General features: G+C 39.1%; 1 protein-coding gene across 3 annotated transcripts in view; it reads right to left on the reverse strand.

Moving 5' to 3' along the window:
- ADAMTSL1 (ADAMTS like 1) overlaps positions 1-16,796 on the reverse strand; it is an 825,746-nt gene that overhangs the window by 189,053 nt on the left and 619,897 nt on the right. For all 3 annotated transcript variants that reach the window (XM_045509897.2, XM_045509896.2, XM_010946030.3), the window contains 3 exons: positions 15,263-15,467; positions 13,829-13,976; positions 11,131-11,215 (listed from right to left, as the gene is read on the reverse strand). In XM_045509897.2, the coding sequence (XP_045365853.1) occupies positions 11,131-11,215; positions 13,829-13,976; positions 15,263-15,467 (438 nt within the window). The remainder of the gene's footprint in view (positions 1-11,130; positions 11,216-13,828; positions 13,977-15,262; positions 15,468-16,796) is intronic.

Below are 16,796 nucleotides of genomic sequence, written 5' to 3' on the forward strand. Positions count from 1 at the left end.
CCCAAAAATATAAGCTTCCACATGTGACAAGTAGCTATACAGATTTGTTTTATTTTCCAGATTAAAAGTGAGTCCCAGATGAACTCTAATATGTGAAGGACACACAAACGGAACCCTCAGCTCCCCGTGCCTATCAGGGGAGCCACTCTGCATTTGCTCCCTGTCCAGGGCTAGGAAGACACACCAAAAGCATACAAAGCAGAAAGGGTGTGCTACCAGGGCCCTGTGAACTCGGCGCAAAGACTGAGACTTGTTATTTTAAAGCAGCATCGAGAAGAGAAGAGAAGAGAAGAGAAGAGAAGAGAAGAGAAGAGAAGAGAAGAGAAGGGAGAAGAGAAAAGAAATGTGTGTGTATTTTTGACTATCTGGATACTTAGGGTTAATCTGCTTTATGTCTCCCAAGTGAGAATCTTATCAAGCGTCAAATAGCCTTACTGGCTTATCTCCCAACCCACTATCCTGAGGTCTTCATCAAGTTCACACCAATTAAGAACAATTTGGTCTTTAAGTGGTGCTGTCCTTTGGCAGTCATTTTAATTTCTCTAGTGCATACACTGGATGATATAATATTCTCTCTCATGGAAGGCAGGAGATTATATTTCAAAAGAAAAATATCTAATAGTGCAAATGGCCAAGTGAATAATAACTGTTTTTCATATGAAACTTTCCGCCACATCCCTAGATCTCTCAACTCTGTATTTACTATCTTGAGCTTTCTGGCCCCAAGTGGGAGGAAGGAAGGTCAGGGAGAGGGCAGTCAAGTGAGGAAGGAGCTTTAACTGCAACGCTTAGAAGACTCATCTTGAATAGTTTTTGCTGAGTTAGAACCTTTCAAGTGGGGATTTTAAAATGGAGTCAGCATGGTTTTTAAAATCAGTATGTTAATCATTTTCATGTACAAATGTACAGTGTATTATTGAAGTTTAATTTGGGTAATTTAAAAATTCTTTTTGTTAGCAGCACCATGACCACATGAATGAAGAATGGCTTGGATAAGTGAGTTCTTTAGAAAATGGACTTGAGCTTCAGAAATGATATGATTTCTGCATTTAGTTTTCCCATCTCTAGGGTAAAACCAACAAACAAAACACTGGCAAAGAAATAATTTAGGATTCCGCCTAGACTTCTGTTTACAAGCTTAATTGTTCATCTCACTAATAAAATGCTTATCCTTTAATTAGAAAGATTACCATAGTCCCTATTATGAAATAGAAAACAGAGATAATCAAATTCACTTGTAAAATAACCAAAGTGGGTTACTTTATTAGTGGCTATTATGGAGTCAGAAGCAAGGACTGAAGTCATAAAAACAATCACTTTCTTAATATGATGCTAAACAGAAACAATTCACTCTTGGTTAGTCTCATGTCAGTGCAGATATTAGCCAGAGTTAACTCCAGTTTTTGCACACATGGTCTGATATGTAACTTTTCCTTTTCTCCTCTTCTTTTTCTTTCTCCTCCTCTCATACCCATTTGTTCAAAAAGATCACCGGGATTATTTAAAATAAGAGTAGCTCTATAATTGTGTTATTTTGATGCTGTTACTAGCCTCACTTCACTCTCCAGTTTCAAAATGCAAATTGAAAGCTGCAGGAAATTCCATTAGAAATACTTGATTTTGGTTTAGTTTTCAATCATACAACATTTGAGTTATAAATTGATAGGGGCTGTGGATTTATTTTTCCTCTTTCTTTTGGTGATTTTAGGGTGAAGGGGAGAGGAGGGAATGAACTGAATAGTGTAGGAAAAAATTATGAAAACTTTAAAATGGACCCAAAAGATGACTGAGTATTCTGTTAAGTGTGTCCTTCCTAGTTACTTCAGTCTTTCGTTGACAGTGAGTTATTTCACCACTCTATAAATTGCAGAAAATTGATAATGAAAATGATTCTTGCCCATAGAAATGTAGATGAACCGTGTCTAGAAAAATGCAATTGGTTGCCCTGTGGATAGACTTATTTTACATCTATCTGTAAATTCATTTCAGCATTCTTATTTGCCTAAATATGTTTGGTTCTTTTACATTTCCTTTGAATTGTTTGTAATATCTTCCTGGTCTCCTCATGAATTAATGAAGTAAATACAACATATGACAGATGTTTATTTTATATTTGCATGAGATTCATGGTTATTCCCTTTCTAAAATTTTCTCTTTTAACTAGAGGCCATAGAGGGATCTGGAGAAGAGTATATTGGAAAAATAAAATGCTGTATAAGTAATTCCATAACAAATTAACCAGGAAGTCTTTTACATAAACATGTCATTGTGGGGGGGGGGGGTGCTGAAAAAAATCATCATATGCTATTGGTAAAAATGGTATTTCATATTACCTCATCTTATTTTTAATCCAGTCTTTCTCTATTCTTTTTTGTTAGTTTTGAAAAGCTCGTTCTTCTCCTGACTGTGGACAATCCTTGAGACAGTAAAATCTTTAGGAAAAGGTGCAGTTACCTAAACCTAGCTGGGCATTTGGGCATCTGGACTAAAGAAGCATTTGGATCTGTGAAGAAAAAAAAAATGTTTCTGGGGGAAAGAAACTCAGAAAGGGAAAGGGAAACACGTACTTTCACCTACTTCCTTATTTAGTTATTCAATGTCTCTCAATGAAATTAAAAGGAAAGACTTTGGGGGGAAAAAAAACCCCCTCCAAACTAGTAAACAAACAAAAACCTTTGGAATGCTACAAAGGGACTGTAATTGAATCACTTTAGGAATTTTAGAATTGCTTGTAAAATCCATCATACTAAGACAAACTTAGAATGATTATTTAAAAATAGAGCTTGAGCATTATAGTTTTGAGAGAACACTTATCCAAAATATGCCTCCGCATTCACTGAGAACCACACCTAAGTCTTTCCAAATAAATGAGAATCGAACTTATTGTGAAAGATCTTTAGTCAAGGATACTTGATCTGCATGTGGAATTATGAAAATATTTCTCAACTGCTGTTGTTAGCTTACAGCTGTCTGGAACTGCAAATAATTCAAATAATTTATGCTGGTTATGCAATACATGTTGAAGTCTCCAAGCAAAATTTTACAAAGGTGTCCAGGACACCACTCTACAAAGCATCTAATAGCACCACTTTTTTCCATAGGTTCCTCAAATCCTTAAGTGTCATGCCTGAGTTATGAGAGTCTTCAGCACTGGAAGGCACCCGGTAGTATCACCAAGAATAGAACAGTTCTAGAAATTAACATGACAAAACAAATGACAATTTTGGTGCAGTCACCAATACAACTATCTGGAAAAAACAAAACAAAACAAAAATAAAAAAACAACCCAGTGATTGTCCTGTGTAGTGCTGCTAACCAGTGATGTGAAGAAAGGACCCAATACTGTAACACTCTGCAGTGGGAGTGTTATCTTTAGAGGTATTTTCCACGCAGCTAACTTCCTTTTCTCATGATAATGATGCCCTTTTGGATTGAGAGGCAGCTGGCCTCTGCAAGAATGCCTCAATGTCTTTCTTGCAGAAATGCTCAGTGCTGGAAGTGGGGGAAGAAAGGCTGACTGCATTAAAGAGCACATTTTCCTTTCAAAGAGACTTTGTACTAGAAGGAAATGCTGTGGGAGATCAGAGTTCTCTCAAAGTTCCGATGAGTCAGAGATGACTGGGCTCTTTCAAAGTCCAGGACCTCATACATTCGAGCACTGTGTTCAGCTCATCTTGTAGGTCTCATCCACCTTCCTGCACTGTGGTTCCAGACAAGGTATTAGGAGGAGTCCTACTAAAGGAGGGACCTTACTGACCATCAGGAGGTTGTTCTTTAACAATAAGAGAAAAGCCAGCAGCAGAGAGACAGTGAATAATCAGTGTTTAAAGGGTATTGGCCCCACACTGCTTGGGATTCCCAATAAATCCAGTCCTCAAAATTATCTTGTTCCCAATAGCATCCAGCACACCTGATCATGCCTTTTTTCTCTAAGTACTTTCTTCTCCTGACTTACATGACACCTAGCGCTCCTGGTTTTTGTTTTTCTTTTCTGGTCATTTCCTACACAGGCTCCTTTTCTAGATTCTTCTCCTTTCCTCAAGTTAGACTCTCCTCTCCATTTTCTTATAATAGTGATCAGTCTTCAACAATCAAGTGTGAATCTTTCTGGAATAACTATCTCCTTTACTAGGCCAAACCTCTGTGAAGGCAGAATTCACATAATAGGTGCTCAATAAATACTTTTTTTTTCCCCAAATGAATAAGTGAGTGGATAAATAGGAGGGTAAGCGTTGATGTCATGAGGGATTTGATATTGGGCTTCTTCTTGAGCCCAAGATGAAAACCAAGCTAGATAAAGAAACAACAGCTAACAAAAAAACACCTGCACTCTAATGTTCACAGCAGCACTATTTACAATAGCCAAGACAAGGAAACGACCTAAAGGTCCACTGACAGATGACTGAATAAAGAAGTTGTGGTATATTTATACAATGGAATACTATTCAACCATAAAAAACAACGTAACGCCATTTGCAGCAACATGGATGTCCCTGGAGAATGTCATTCTTAAGTGAAGTAAGCCAGAAGGAGAAAGAAAAATACCATATGATATCACTCATATGTGGAATCTTAAAAAAAAAAAAAAGACAAATGAACTTAAATATAAAACAGAAAAAGACTCACAGACATAGAATACAAACTTGTGGTTGCCAGAGGGGAGCGGGGTGGGAAGAGACAGACTGGGAGTTCAAGATTTGTAGATACTGACAGGTATATGTTGAATAGATAAACAAGTTTATACTGTATAGCACAGGGAAATATATTTAAGATCTTGTAGAAGCCCAGGGTGAAAAAGAAAATGAAAATGAATATATATATATTCATGCATGACTGAAAAATTATGCTGTACACCAGAAATTGACACAACATTGTAAACTGACTGTAACTCAATTAAAAAAAAAAAAAAAGAAAGAAACAACAGCTTAAAAACTCAAAGAAATTAAATCCTACTTTTCAGTTCCAGGCATTAGCATGGAAAAATCCAAAAAGCTCTTCCTGTTTTAGAAGTTTCTCATGATCTTTTTAAAAGTTATTGTGCCCAAATTTCGTAGCTGTAGTGGGTTTATTTATTTTTATTTCTTATAGCTGCCCTTGAGCAGTCTGTGCTGGCCTCTGTTCATCCTGGTGGGGTGCTAGGTTATCCTGTAGCTTGAGGTGTTTCAATCCTGTGTCTCTCATACTTCAGTTAAATCTCAGTAAAAATGCTGTTTTGTAGAATAAAAGGATTTGAGGGCAGCTCTGAGCCACAGGCTGCCTTCAGTAATTTATGCATGACTCTGGTCTAACATTGCTTTATTATACAACCAGCTACCCAACAGTGAAGGCTCCGGAGCATTCTGGAATTGTTCCTAGGTTACAGGAGCCCAAGGAGAACTCCTATTTTTCTGTCTACGCTTTAAAACTCCATACACACAGAGCCTTGGGAAAAAGAAAGACCACTAACTGTACGTAGCAGATACAGATGGAGCCAAATTATTCTCTTCACAAATGAAAAATGAGACTATTGAAGGAGAAGTAATAAAACGGCCACACTTAGGCTAACAGATTGCTTATTCTTATGTTTGCCCTTAAAACGGTCAACTAACCTGACCGACTGGTTGCTACTCACAGCTCCAGGCCCATTGCTAAAATAAAGCTATTAATTCTACTGTTTCTATTTAATTCCCGTAATCAACAGTAATAACCATGCTTGGTCTCTGAGTCATTCTCCAGGGAGAAGGTCACAACATTGTAACCTTACAAAATAGCCTGAATTACCAAGACCACACCTTGGGCGCTTATAAGATAGAGATTGAAAGAGTGACAACCACTAGCCTTTACAAAGTTGGTCACCTGGAGACACCATGACCACTCTGAGTCTTCTGAGAAGAAAATAATTCTGTTGATTGTTATCGATGCTTTATTGTTTAAGCTATGGCTATTTAATCACCCTGCCCCATTCCCAAGGTGGGTTCACAGTTTTGAAGGCACTAGCCTGCTGTGAGTCCCCTTTGCCTGGCAAAGTAATAAAGCTGCCTCTTTTCTTCTAAGCTCCAAGACCCTGTCTCTGAGTTTCTGTTTGGCTCGTCAGGGACGGCGGCCGATCTTCCACAACACTTTGACACTCGTTTCAGGCCACCTTTCTCTCCATTGCTTTTCTGATCCATATGAATAGAAAATGATTTAAAAGTTTGGTTTTCCTGAAGGTTAGTCTGATTATTTAAAAAGCCATGTCCTGGGGACTAAAATGCCATTATAGCTTACAATGCTATTAGTGCATTTGGAGTTCTCAGCTTAACAACAGAATGTAGATTTTAAGTCATATTATTTCCCCTGACTTTGATAAAAATCTAAAATATTGTAAACTCGGAATACTTTTCATGAACTATTTCTTCTTCACATGGACTGGAATTGGTTTATCTTGCAATTTTGTCAAGGTTTCTTTCTCTTAATTCAACAAGTTTGGCAAAGCTTTCCAAGGAAAAGTTCAGTTCATTAAAAATGACCTTAATGGACTTAACATATATTGGTGGTGACAGGGTCCATGCTTTATTTTGGCACACAAGGATCCCATTAATTTGTCTCTGCCACTCTCTAGGGCTCAGCTGAGCAATAGTTCAGATTTAGCTCGGAAAGTAGCTGTAGCATGAGCATTAAGTGGAGACAGTAGGTGGGGCTGACAATTTTTGAACTTCTTGGTTCTTTGCAATAAAGGCTTTTTCTAATGATTACATTAAAATGGCTCTGCCGGCTCTTTTGAATTTGTTACTGGTTTTTCTGTCTCAGCAAGCTAGGGGATCAACTGAATATAACTCAGAGTTGCGAGAGGATGCTTTTCCACTCAAGCTTTCTCTAAATTTTCCTTATTAATTTTGGCAGTATGTTATAGATTTCTTTTTGCTCAAATGAAAGTACCTAGCCCTTGTCCCTTTGTATAAATTCTTGGTAAAATTCAAAGTGTGACCCTTACTAGAGAGTCTTCAAAGAGTCTCAGCAAGAGAGCAGAGATGCAGGGAGAGAGTATTAACCGGGGAACCACTAGCTGAATTTGGGGTTATTTGTCCTTACTTGTGGTTCTCTCACATGCTGTATGATACAGCCTGCATGAGGCACAGATAACACCTGTCTCAATTTCGCCAACTGTAAATGAGTGATTGCTCTACATTCTCTAGGAAGATGAATGATGCTCGGAATGGCCCAATCATAATCACAGTTAACACCTGAACAGAGTTTCCTGTCTACTCCGTAATCTGCATATAACTTAATCCACTCGATAGCCTTATGATGCAGACACCATTATGTTCATTTCTCACACGAGGAAATGAAGGCCTATGGGGTTAAGGGACTTGTTCAGGGTCCCCAGTTACTACTGGGGGATCCATGAGTCACACCTAGGAGATCTGTCACTGGAGCCCACACTTTGGACCACTGTGCACGCTGCTGCTCTACGTGTAGCTGTGGTCAATAATTAGAGTGTTTTTCCTGTGATTCCAGTAGGGCTGTATTCCTGTAGGAGCACACACACACACAGACTCGCCCTCTCTCATCAACTCACTGTTGGCAGCATGATGTATCTAAGCAAAATTTCAAATTTTAGGAAATGATTTGTGGTTTTAGTGATCTATTTTCAACATCAAGGTAGCAATCACCAAGGTACACCTACCGATAACAAAATATCTGATAATTTGCTATGTAAAAAGATCTAATCATCTTTCCTCAGGAGCTAGTTTTGCTGTCAAAGTCAGATGCACATAAGTTCTATCATAATCTGCCAAACACCCGTTCACATTTACATCCCCCTAAACCCTTTCCATGTATATTACACTCCTCTTTCATGCATTTCTCCTGTTTGTGCATCAACACATGTACTAGCTTGACTCTCTTAAAATTGTAGCTCCTAGGAACATATAGCAGTGGAAAGAGTTTGGGAATTCAATAAATAATTCTCCTACACTCCTTGTGAAATCAGTAACACTACCATGCTGTGCACACCCAGACATCAAATGGCATTTCTTAAAAATAGCTAGCTCATTTGTTGAATCTGTGGATGACTGGCCAGTACTCAACACGCTGGTCACAATCTTATCATTCCTGTGGTAAGAATGTACTCAAGGTTTCTTGAGGGCAAGGACGATTGGGTTTATTTTTACAATACCTGCACCTGGCACAAAGTCTGGCCCAGAGCAGGTGATTTATGAGTGAATTTCACTTCTCTCATTATGAGGTGCGAACAATTAGCTGGTCCAGTGACTCTCTAAAATTATCTAAAATACACAATCAGCCAGAGACTTTTTATATTAAGCATTCTGCTGCTGCAGAGGATATAAGGGATGAGAGCCATTTGAGTAGATGGGGAGACCAGAAAGGAAGGAGGTGGAAGTGAGAGAGGTCACTATCCTTATGGGGATAAAGCCTGATTCAGTGTGGCCGGGATGAGGCTTTAGCCTTGCCACATGGCAAGTCTCAAAATGAAACGCTTTTGTGTTTTTTATCCTGTAATTCTAATGCCAACCATGTTCTGCTTGAACATCCTTTATGTTGGTTTAATGATCTGCAAAGAGTGTTTACATTTCTCAATCTCAGGTGAGATGACTTGATTCTTAAGAGATATATCTTTACACACACACACACGATATTTCTTTTTATTTTCTGTGGCCAGAGATTCACAAAGAGAATGTAACTAAGGCACCTCATTTTGAGGATATGAACAGCAAAACTATCTGGATGCATTACCAACGTTTGATTCCCTAAATATCTTTTGGGGGAAAATATAAAAACACGTGTCACACAATTAACATTTCTAACCACTTAAAAAAAAAAGTGAATTCACATTCTTAACCACTGAGTTAAGCCATCCACATTCTCGGACAACTTACTGGGTATAAATATGTACTAATGTAAACATATGCTTAAATATTATATATTTAAATACTATTTTCAACAAGGCAAACAAGCCATTTAATGACTACAGGATCACCATGGTGACTCTTATTGGCTTTTCTTTCTGTATCTGATTCCTTGTGGGTTCTGCTCACACAGCTGCATGACAGGAATTTCCCTGTGCCTCTTATTGAATCAGCCCCATCACTAAGCTGATGCCATCTGGCATCCAGATATTACCACTGCCTTCTGCCTGCTTGCCTCCCTCCTCCTTCCTTTTTAAAATGGCTCACACCAAGGTTATTTATGGCAATACGTCTAGGGCTGGGGTATTGTGTTGCAGGACAAAAATGTTTTCCTAACCATGCAGTAAAGCTGCTCACTGAAAACCTAATAAGATGACTCAAGATTTTTTAAGTGCAAGATCAAGAAGGCACTCAGAGGACCACCCCGTTCTACCTCTGAAAGGACACACCGTTAAGGGCTTCCACCTGGTGTGCACCCAGGTTTGATAGTGGGATGGTTGGTTAAAATGACAGTGTTGGTAGAGTGGTACCCAAAGGAACCGCCTGTCTCCCGCGATTTGTTCTGAGCCATCCAAGCAGAACTCCTGGTGACTGAAGTAAATCTTGGGTGGGGTGGGGGAGGGGGGACATGGCTTCCCTAGTCCTACCTTCCTCTCCCTGGGATGACTTGATTCAGAGAGCAGAAAGTCTAGAAAGAGAAAGGCAGGGCATCTAGAGCATCCAGGACACCCCTTATCCTTATGCCTGCCTCCTTTAACACATCACACCTTACAGGCACTGGGTGGCTTATAGTGGCCTGAAGGAGTTAAGGAAATGAATAATTTCCTTCCTATCTCAAGTCAGATTAGGTTTTTTTCAAGAAGGCCACCTGAGTAATTTCCTGCACAGCAGAGAAATGAAAAATTTTCAGCCTTTATGTATTTACGTAAAATTTGCGTTGTAATCTTTAACCACTGCCTTTCCTCCAAAGTTCTGCATTGGTTAGCTGCTTCTTCTTAAAGTCTTTTCTCAAAGAAGTAGAAAATACATGCTGTAGCAACTTTACAGAAATAATCGATGTTTTGCTTATTGTCCTTTTAGGTAAGAAATGTGTCTCCTTATATATAAACCATGTTTCTGTGAAATCAAACGACTAAATACTATTTGTTTACAAGTGAACTTTGGTCATTGTACTAATCTGTATTTTGGATTTTTTTTTTTTTCAATTTCTTGATTTTTTTTTTAGGGTGTGATTCAGAGACACAATTGTGTTCTGGCAAACCGTATCAGATTTAGATTCAAACAGGATGAGTCAGAGAAGATTCTAAATTGCTTCTGAATATGTAGATTACAATGTTAATTTGGTAAAATTAAAACTACAGATTGAATTTGGAAACCATTTCATCTCCTGCATACTATATTGTGAGCTCCTGGAGGGTGGGTGACATAATGTGCCTTATGTACCAATGCATAGCACAGAGCTTAGTACTTGTATTAAAGAAATTAACCTAGAAAATCATCAGTCAGAAAAACTGCTTTGGTCATAAATGAAATTTCTCAATAAAGTGCTTTCCTATATTTTTAAAAACGATGTGGCAAATAGGCCTGTCAGTGTATTCTAGTAAGATCAATATATAGTTATTGGTCAGTCAATCAATCAATCTACGTTAGTCTCTTCCTTGTTTCCTCTTCTGAAAAATCTGTGCCTAGTGGTCTTACAAGTTTCATGGCCTTGATCATACTAAGCAGGTATGGCTCCATGAACAAACAGGGCAAAGACCTGGAATCCATCTGATACCAACCCCAGGAAGAAAGGGTAAGAAAAGCTAATAAACTTCCTTTGCCCTCAGATATATTTTTCTTTCTCTTTCATTTTTGTGAGTGGCTATATTGCAAAAAAGCTGGGAGGTAAGGTGGGTAAAAAGCTGCCCAGAATTTCCCATCAAACCTATGCTACAACATCAGATGCTGCCTGGACCTTCTCACCTCTGGCCCCTTGGCAAGAGAAAAGAGGATGTTAGATTTTGGAGAAGAGGGTAGGCACGACTCTTTCATTTTCCTAGTTCAAAACTGGAAAGTATTTAGAGAGCAATCATAAGTTTTGAGAAACACCTTGAAACTGATAAATTTCCAAAGTGACAGCCCCAAAGCCTCATTTTACCCTTAGTAAGAGGAGTACACTTAGTTCAAAACCCATGAAAGGCAGTCTTCCTCTAAACCAGTCAGCTTCAAAAGCAAAACAACTTGTGGTTTGAAAGCTTACGAGGGTTCTTCCGACACAGCGGCTCCTTCTTCTAGTTCTTGAGCTTGTTTGTACCATGGCAGCTTGGCCTCTACCGGAAGTTTTTCTGAGAATTAAGTGAATGCACACAAGAGAGAAGAAATAAGAATCAATGCAGAATTTCAGGGAAATTCCATTTTCTTCTCATCAGTTCTTGATTTTGCACTGCCTAGAAGTTACAATGTTGATAACTGCAAACAATATGTTTTTAGGTACATTTCTGCCTGTGATGATAGCTATATGAAGAAAAAGAAAATCCGATTTTAAAATGTTTAGTAACACTAGTCTTTGTGTATATGTGTCCCCTTTATTATGTTGAAGAGCAAAGGAAAGTCTTTTTATTACCAAAGTCATAACTCTAGGCACTCAATACGCAGTTAGTCATCAAAGTATCTTCACTATTGCCTGTTGAAAAGACAGAGCACTACCTACCTTTTAAAACAAACACAAAGTATCATAGGTTAATCATAATACTTTCATAACTTCTAACTTGTCTTTTACCTTTTGGCTAAGTGTGAACCATACCATATTGTGAAAAATAAAACTGCTACTCTGAAATTCACAAAATGTTGCTTGAGATATCTGACACATTCAGTGCCAACCCAAGGCTCACTGAACAATTGAACAGGAGCGACTTAGGGTCCACGATCCATAATTTGACTTGTTTTGCCCATTTATCTAGCTTTGACCAAACCATTCAGGATGAGCTTCCTAATTACTTCCTGGGGAAAAAATGTGGAAAGGAAAAAGAAAGGGAGATTATAAGTGCTTCTACAGAAGTAACTGCCAAGATCCCCATTCTGACGTATTTATTAGAATCATTTATAGGCATATTTCCCTTTATTGTAGGAGCCAGCGAAGCTCTATCACCATTTTATAACATATAATTGGAAAGATGAAAGAAATGTGTGTATATATGCATACACCATTGGATGACATAGCTTTTAATGATGTTTAGAAAGCCAGACTCACTACTTAGTTGTGAAAAATCCAGATTTTATTCTTGATGGTTAACCACAATCTGCTTTTCTTTCTCTGAAGTGGCTTTATGAAGATGAATGAATACAGAATTGACTATTTAAGTTAGGGGCATCACTTCTCATCCTCTATGTGCAGCAATTGTTTATGGTTAGAAAACAAAGCAAGTGAGAAGTATAAAAGCCAGCAGGATTTGCTAACATTTTGAACCCAGCAACATGGTTTCTAGATATACATCATTTTACAGCTAGCCCACCTCTCCCAGACAAATGACTCAGTCCACGAAGCCACCTGTGACAGCTCAGGCCATCCTTGCCTTTCAGTAATAAAGCACTCAGCATGACACCAATGGTAGGCTTGTAATACGTTACTGTCGTTTTGAACTGAACCCTGTCAGCTGTACCAGTGGCCACTTCCTCCTGCATTTGAGGATGCTGATGGAAGTCAAGAGGTGAAGATGACACTTGTGGAAAACTTACTATACGCCAGGCAGTGGGTTAAACAGCCTATTTGCATAATATCTCATTTAACCCTCACATGATCTCAGACATAGTTACTATTAGTATTATCCTCATTTTACAGATGAGGAAACTGAGGTTTAGAGAGGAACATACTGATTAACATGAATCAGGATTTCTGGTATATTTTGGGGGTTTTTGGTTTCCTTTTATACTGTTAATTTAGATTTCATGATACTGTTCACTCCCACCAAGGACAACCTACAGCATAACAAAGAGCTACACTGTGGCTTGTTTTCAGAGAAACTGAATGGTTTAAAGAAATAAATTAAGAAACAGATGGGAATCATCTTTAATCTTAAAAATGGGAGGAAGATTTTTAAAAAAATTTTTAAAGACTTGATTGTTTAATTTGACTAATTTTTTTCTTTTTTAAAATGGAGGTACTGGGGGTTGAACCGAGGACCTTGATCAAACATGCTACGCACACACTCTACCACTGAGCTATACCCACCCCCTGGGGAGGAAGCTTTTAACGGGGAGTTCTTCTAAATGGTTTGTGACTTCAGAATTTTCTATTTCACTGACACAGACTATAAGAATATTAGCAATGAAATCAGACGAGTAGTCAAGCTAACCTGAGAGACCTAGTATAGTAATACATCTTGCTCACTACGTAGAACTTTTCTAAAATTTACTTTTTACAAACTATTTACAGCATCTATTAAATTCCAATTTATTCCAATTCCTCTTTCCAATTATGATTCTGAAATCCACTCTCATGTTAATTTTTAAATTTTCAATATAAAAAGCAACCACTTTCTGTTTTGTTGGTTTGACGTATGAGGCGTCCCTATGTATTTCACGCTTAGCAAAGCAGACAGCCTTGGATTCACTACCTTGTTTTTAACAGCAAGCAATGTGGATAGTAAGCCACACATACTTCTACAATAGCTCTATAATATCTCCTTTCAGGCAGATATATCTGACATTTTTCAGCCACAGTCTTCAACCAACTTCCTGACCTAGGAGTGAATCGTATCAATATGTGGTACTTAAAAACAATGTGCAAGCAAAAAACCATTTGAAACATTTTTTAAAAGAATTAAGTTCATTTACTAGGGTCTAAGGTACAAAGAGTAGTTACTAAGAACACTTTGGGATACTTAAAAGTATTCTAAGTTGAAAACAGCACTGAACGCACATGATAGTAGGAAGACTAAATAGAGTTCCCATCAAGTTACCTTTGGGTTTGTAGCAGGGAGTGGGTATGACGCATTCCTCCTTTATGTGGGGCTTGGTTTTCGGGCTACAGCCTCCAGTGTGCATTCCTCGATGGTCGATGCAGAGGACTACCCGGTATCGGAGGCCCTGGCCACATGTCACTGTGCACTGGAAGGAGAATGCAAGATAGGAGACTCACAGTCAAAGCCTTGTTGACTTTTCTTCATTTCCCACCTGAGACTTTTTAAAGGGCTGCTTTTAAAGTGGTGGATTTATACCACTTCTTACAAGTCCTTCCCAGGACTGGTAAGCCTTGTTCTATTTGGCTATTTCAGGGTGACGCTGGCTGCAAATTAAATCACCTGCAGTTTCTTAGCTTAGGATTCATCAGTCAGCATTCTTGAAGCACCCACTGTGTGCAAAGTCCCAAATCAAGCAGCAAAAAGAAGGAAAAAAGAAACTGTAGCATGTGCCCAATCTTGATGACCAAGACTGCACTTTGATTTTATTTAGTCATTTTGTTAATGACTGTCAAGTCCAAAATATAGGAAATGCCAGCTCCCATGTGGACGTCAAATTTTTTTAACTTCCATCACAGTTAATTTATATTGCAGCATAGCTGATCCAATTGATTATAGTGACATGCAAAAAAGGTTCAAAAGAACTGTTTCAATGGCCAGACACAGACGGCCCCTACCAGTAGCTCTACTCGCTTGGGAGCAAGTCGAGATAGAGAGAGGTCACACAGCCACAAGGCTGAGTGAACAGCCTTCTGCCATCTCTGTGGCTGGGGGCACAATGGCCGGTCTCCTCATCTTTCCATCTCTTGCCATTTCATACCTTTATGCACTAGCAGCCAGGAACCCCCAGATAACATTTCATGTTTAAGCTGCTGTAGTTGCTTCCCTCATGTCTAGAATGTTTGGGTTTTAATTAATCCCACCTCACCTTCATTCTCATTATGTTGCTATTTCCATTTCATCTTTTCTTCCCAACAAATCATAGACATAGTTTAATCTTAATTCACTCAAGACACTTTTTCGATATAGACGAAGTATACAAAATAAAAAAACAAAATCAAACTTTTGGTCTCCTGAGCTCTACCGTAAGAGCAGCTTACACTGCTTTGGGCTCAGTTATCTGGTCTCAATACTCTTGACAGACATTTGCCTCCCCTGTCCCTAAAGGGAACGTTACTGGGAGTGAAAGAGGCTTCTTGAAGTCACTTGAAGAAAGATGTATGTATACATACATACATACATATTTTTTTCCCTTACTCATTTACTTTTGGCTATGCGCCAGTCAGGGTAAACCTACTCCAGGGGCTAAACAGGTAGGCTTCTAGACCCCTTCTAGAGAAGTGGGAGTTGCACGGGGTGGCTGGTGGGGTCATGATGAGGAGAGGGAAGAGTGGACTTACTCTCCTAACGAACAAAGAAAGAAGGCACAGTTACCGGAGACCACTCCTGTGCCAGCCATTTAGGGCAGTCAAAAATGTTGCAGGGCTGCACGATGGGCATCTTAGGGGTGTACATGCATTTCCACTCTTCCACTGAGGTGACATGCCCCTGGATGTCCTCCTCCACACAGGAAACTGCCCGGCTCTGGATGCCCCCCCCACACGAGGAGGAGCACGCGGTCCACGGGGTGGCCTCCCACCTACAGAAGCAAGGGGAGTCATCAGGGTAGACACGCACACTGCCAACCTCCTCAGCGAGCTCTCCCCCCGACCCCGGTCCCAGTGCCCCTCGGGACGGTCAGGTTCTGAGAGGCTACGGCCCCAAGGACCAAAAGCCAGCTACTGCCTGAAATCTGATGAGTCAGAGGAAAGGACTCAAGGCTGGCAGAAGTGCTCTGTAAACCTCGAAGCTCTACACAAATGGAAGACATGGAGGAGAGCTGTCTACAAGGATACCTTGTGCCACGTGTAACCTACTCAAGAGAGGGCTTCTCAGTCCTTTAGTTTCAGTACATATTCTGGGTGAGGGTGTATGTGCATATGTGTATTTATGTAATATTTCTATTATTTTACATTTTATCAATATATATTCTGCATAGCTATCTATCCATCTATCTAATCCATCTATCTGTACCTATCTATCTCAATACTAAAATTGGTTTTGATCAGTTAACACTAATAGTTTGTACCTGGACTGATAGTTTTGACTTTCAGCACAATACTTTACTACTTAGCATGTGGATACTTTGACATAAGAAATTCATGAAAGATTACGGGAAACCACTCCTTCTCCCTTGCTTCTGCAGTCATCAACTTTGGGACTACATGGATTCAGCATAATTCTGAGGTTCAGACTGTGCCATCATTACTAGAAGGAGCCCAGGGGTGAATATAGCCATTGTCCTCTTGTTCCCCAGCTGTTAAGGGGTACTGACAGTTAGCAATCCCCCCTGTAAAGGCTGATGGCACTGGAATCTACAGATTCAGTAAAGTAAGGGAAAAAATAACAATACTGTCAATAGCATTTAAGAGAATTTCATTGATTTTTCAGATCTCTACACGGCTCTGAAGCATTTCAGACCAGATGACGAGAGAGATCTTTGCCCAATTCTTTTATCTCTTCCTGCATATTTAGAGAATGTCAAATTAAAAAAAAAAGAAAGAAAGAAACACTTGCATATAGTCTGCTTGTTGGTAAAAACTGCTAAGGAATCTTAAGATTTCCTTTAGAATTATGAGGGATATCATTGTAATGAGAGAAAAAACAAAATGTCAGCAAGTTGATCTACTTGAAGAGTTAAATTTAAAAATACTGCACAGGCATACTGTGGAGACATGAAATATTATCTAAGCAGGATTTTGTGTGCATTATGAGCCTTGTTTCTCTTCTGCATGAGCCTGGATAATGTGCATTTCCCAGTAACAGAGAATTTTCCTCCACATTTTCTCTGTACTGTTCAAGTCTAGGCAACAACTGTTATCTCTACTGCCAACAGCCTAAACGTGCTGCCAAGTACAATATTTTCCTA

The sequence above is a fragment of the Camelus bactrianus genome, chromosome 4 (assembly GCF_048773025.1).
Source record: "Camelus bactrianus isolate YW-2024 breed Bactrian camel chromosome 4, ASM4877302v1, whole genome shotgun sequence".
In the NCBI taxonomy this organism is placed as follows: domain Eukaryota; kingdom Metazoa; phylum Chordata; class Mammalia; order Artiodactyla; family Camelidae; genus Camelus; species Camelus bactrianus.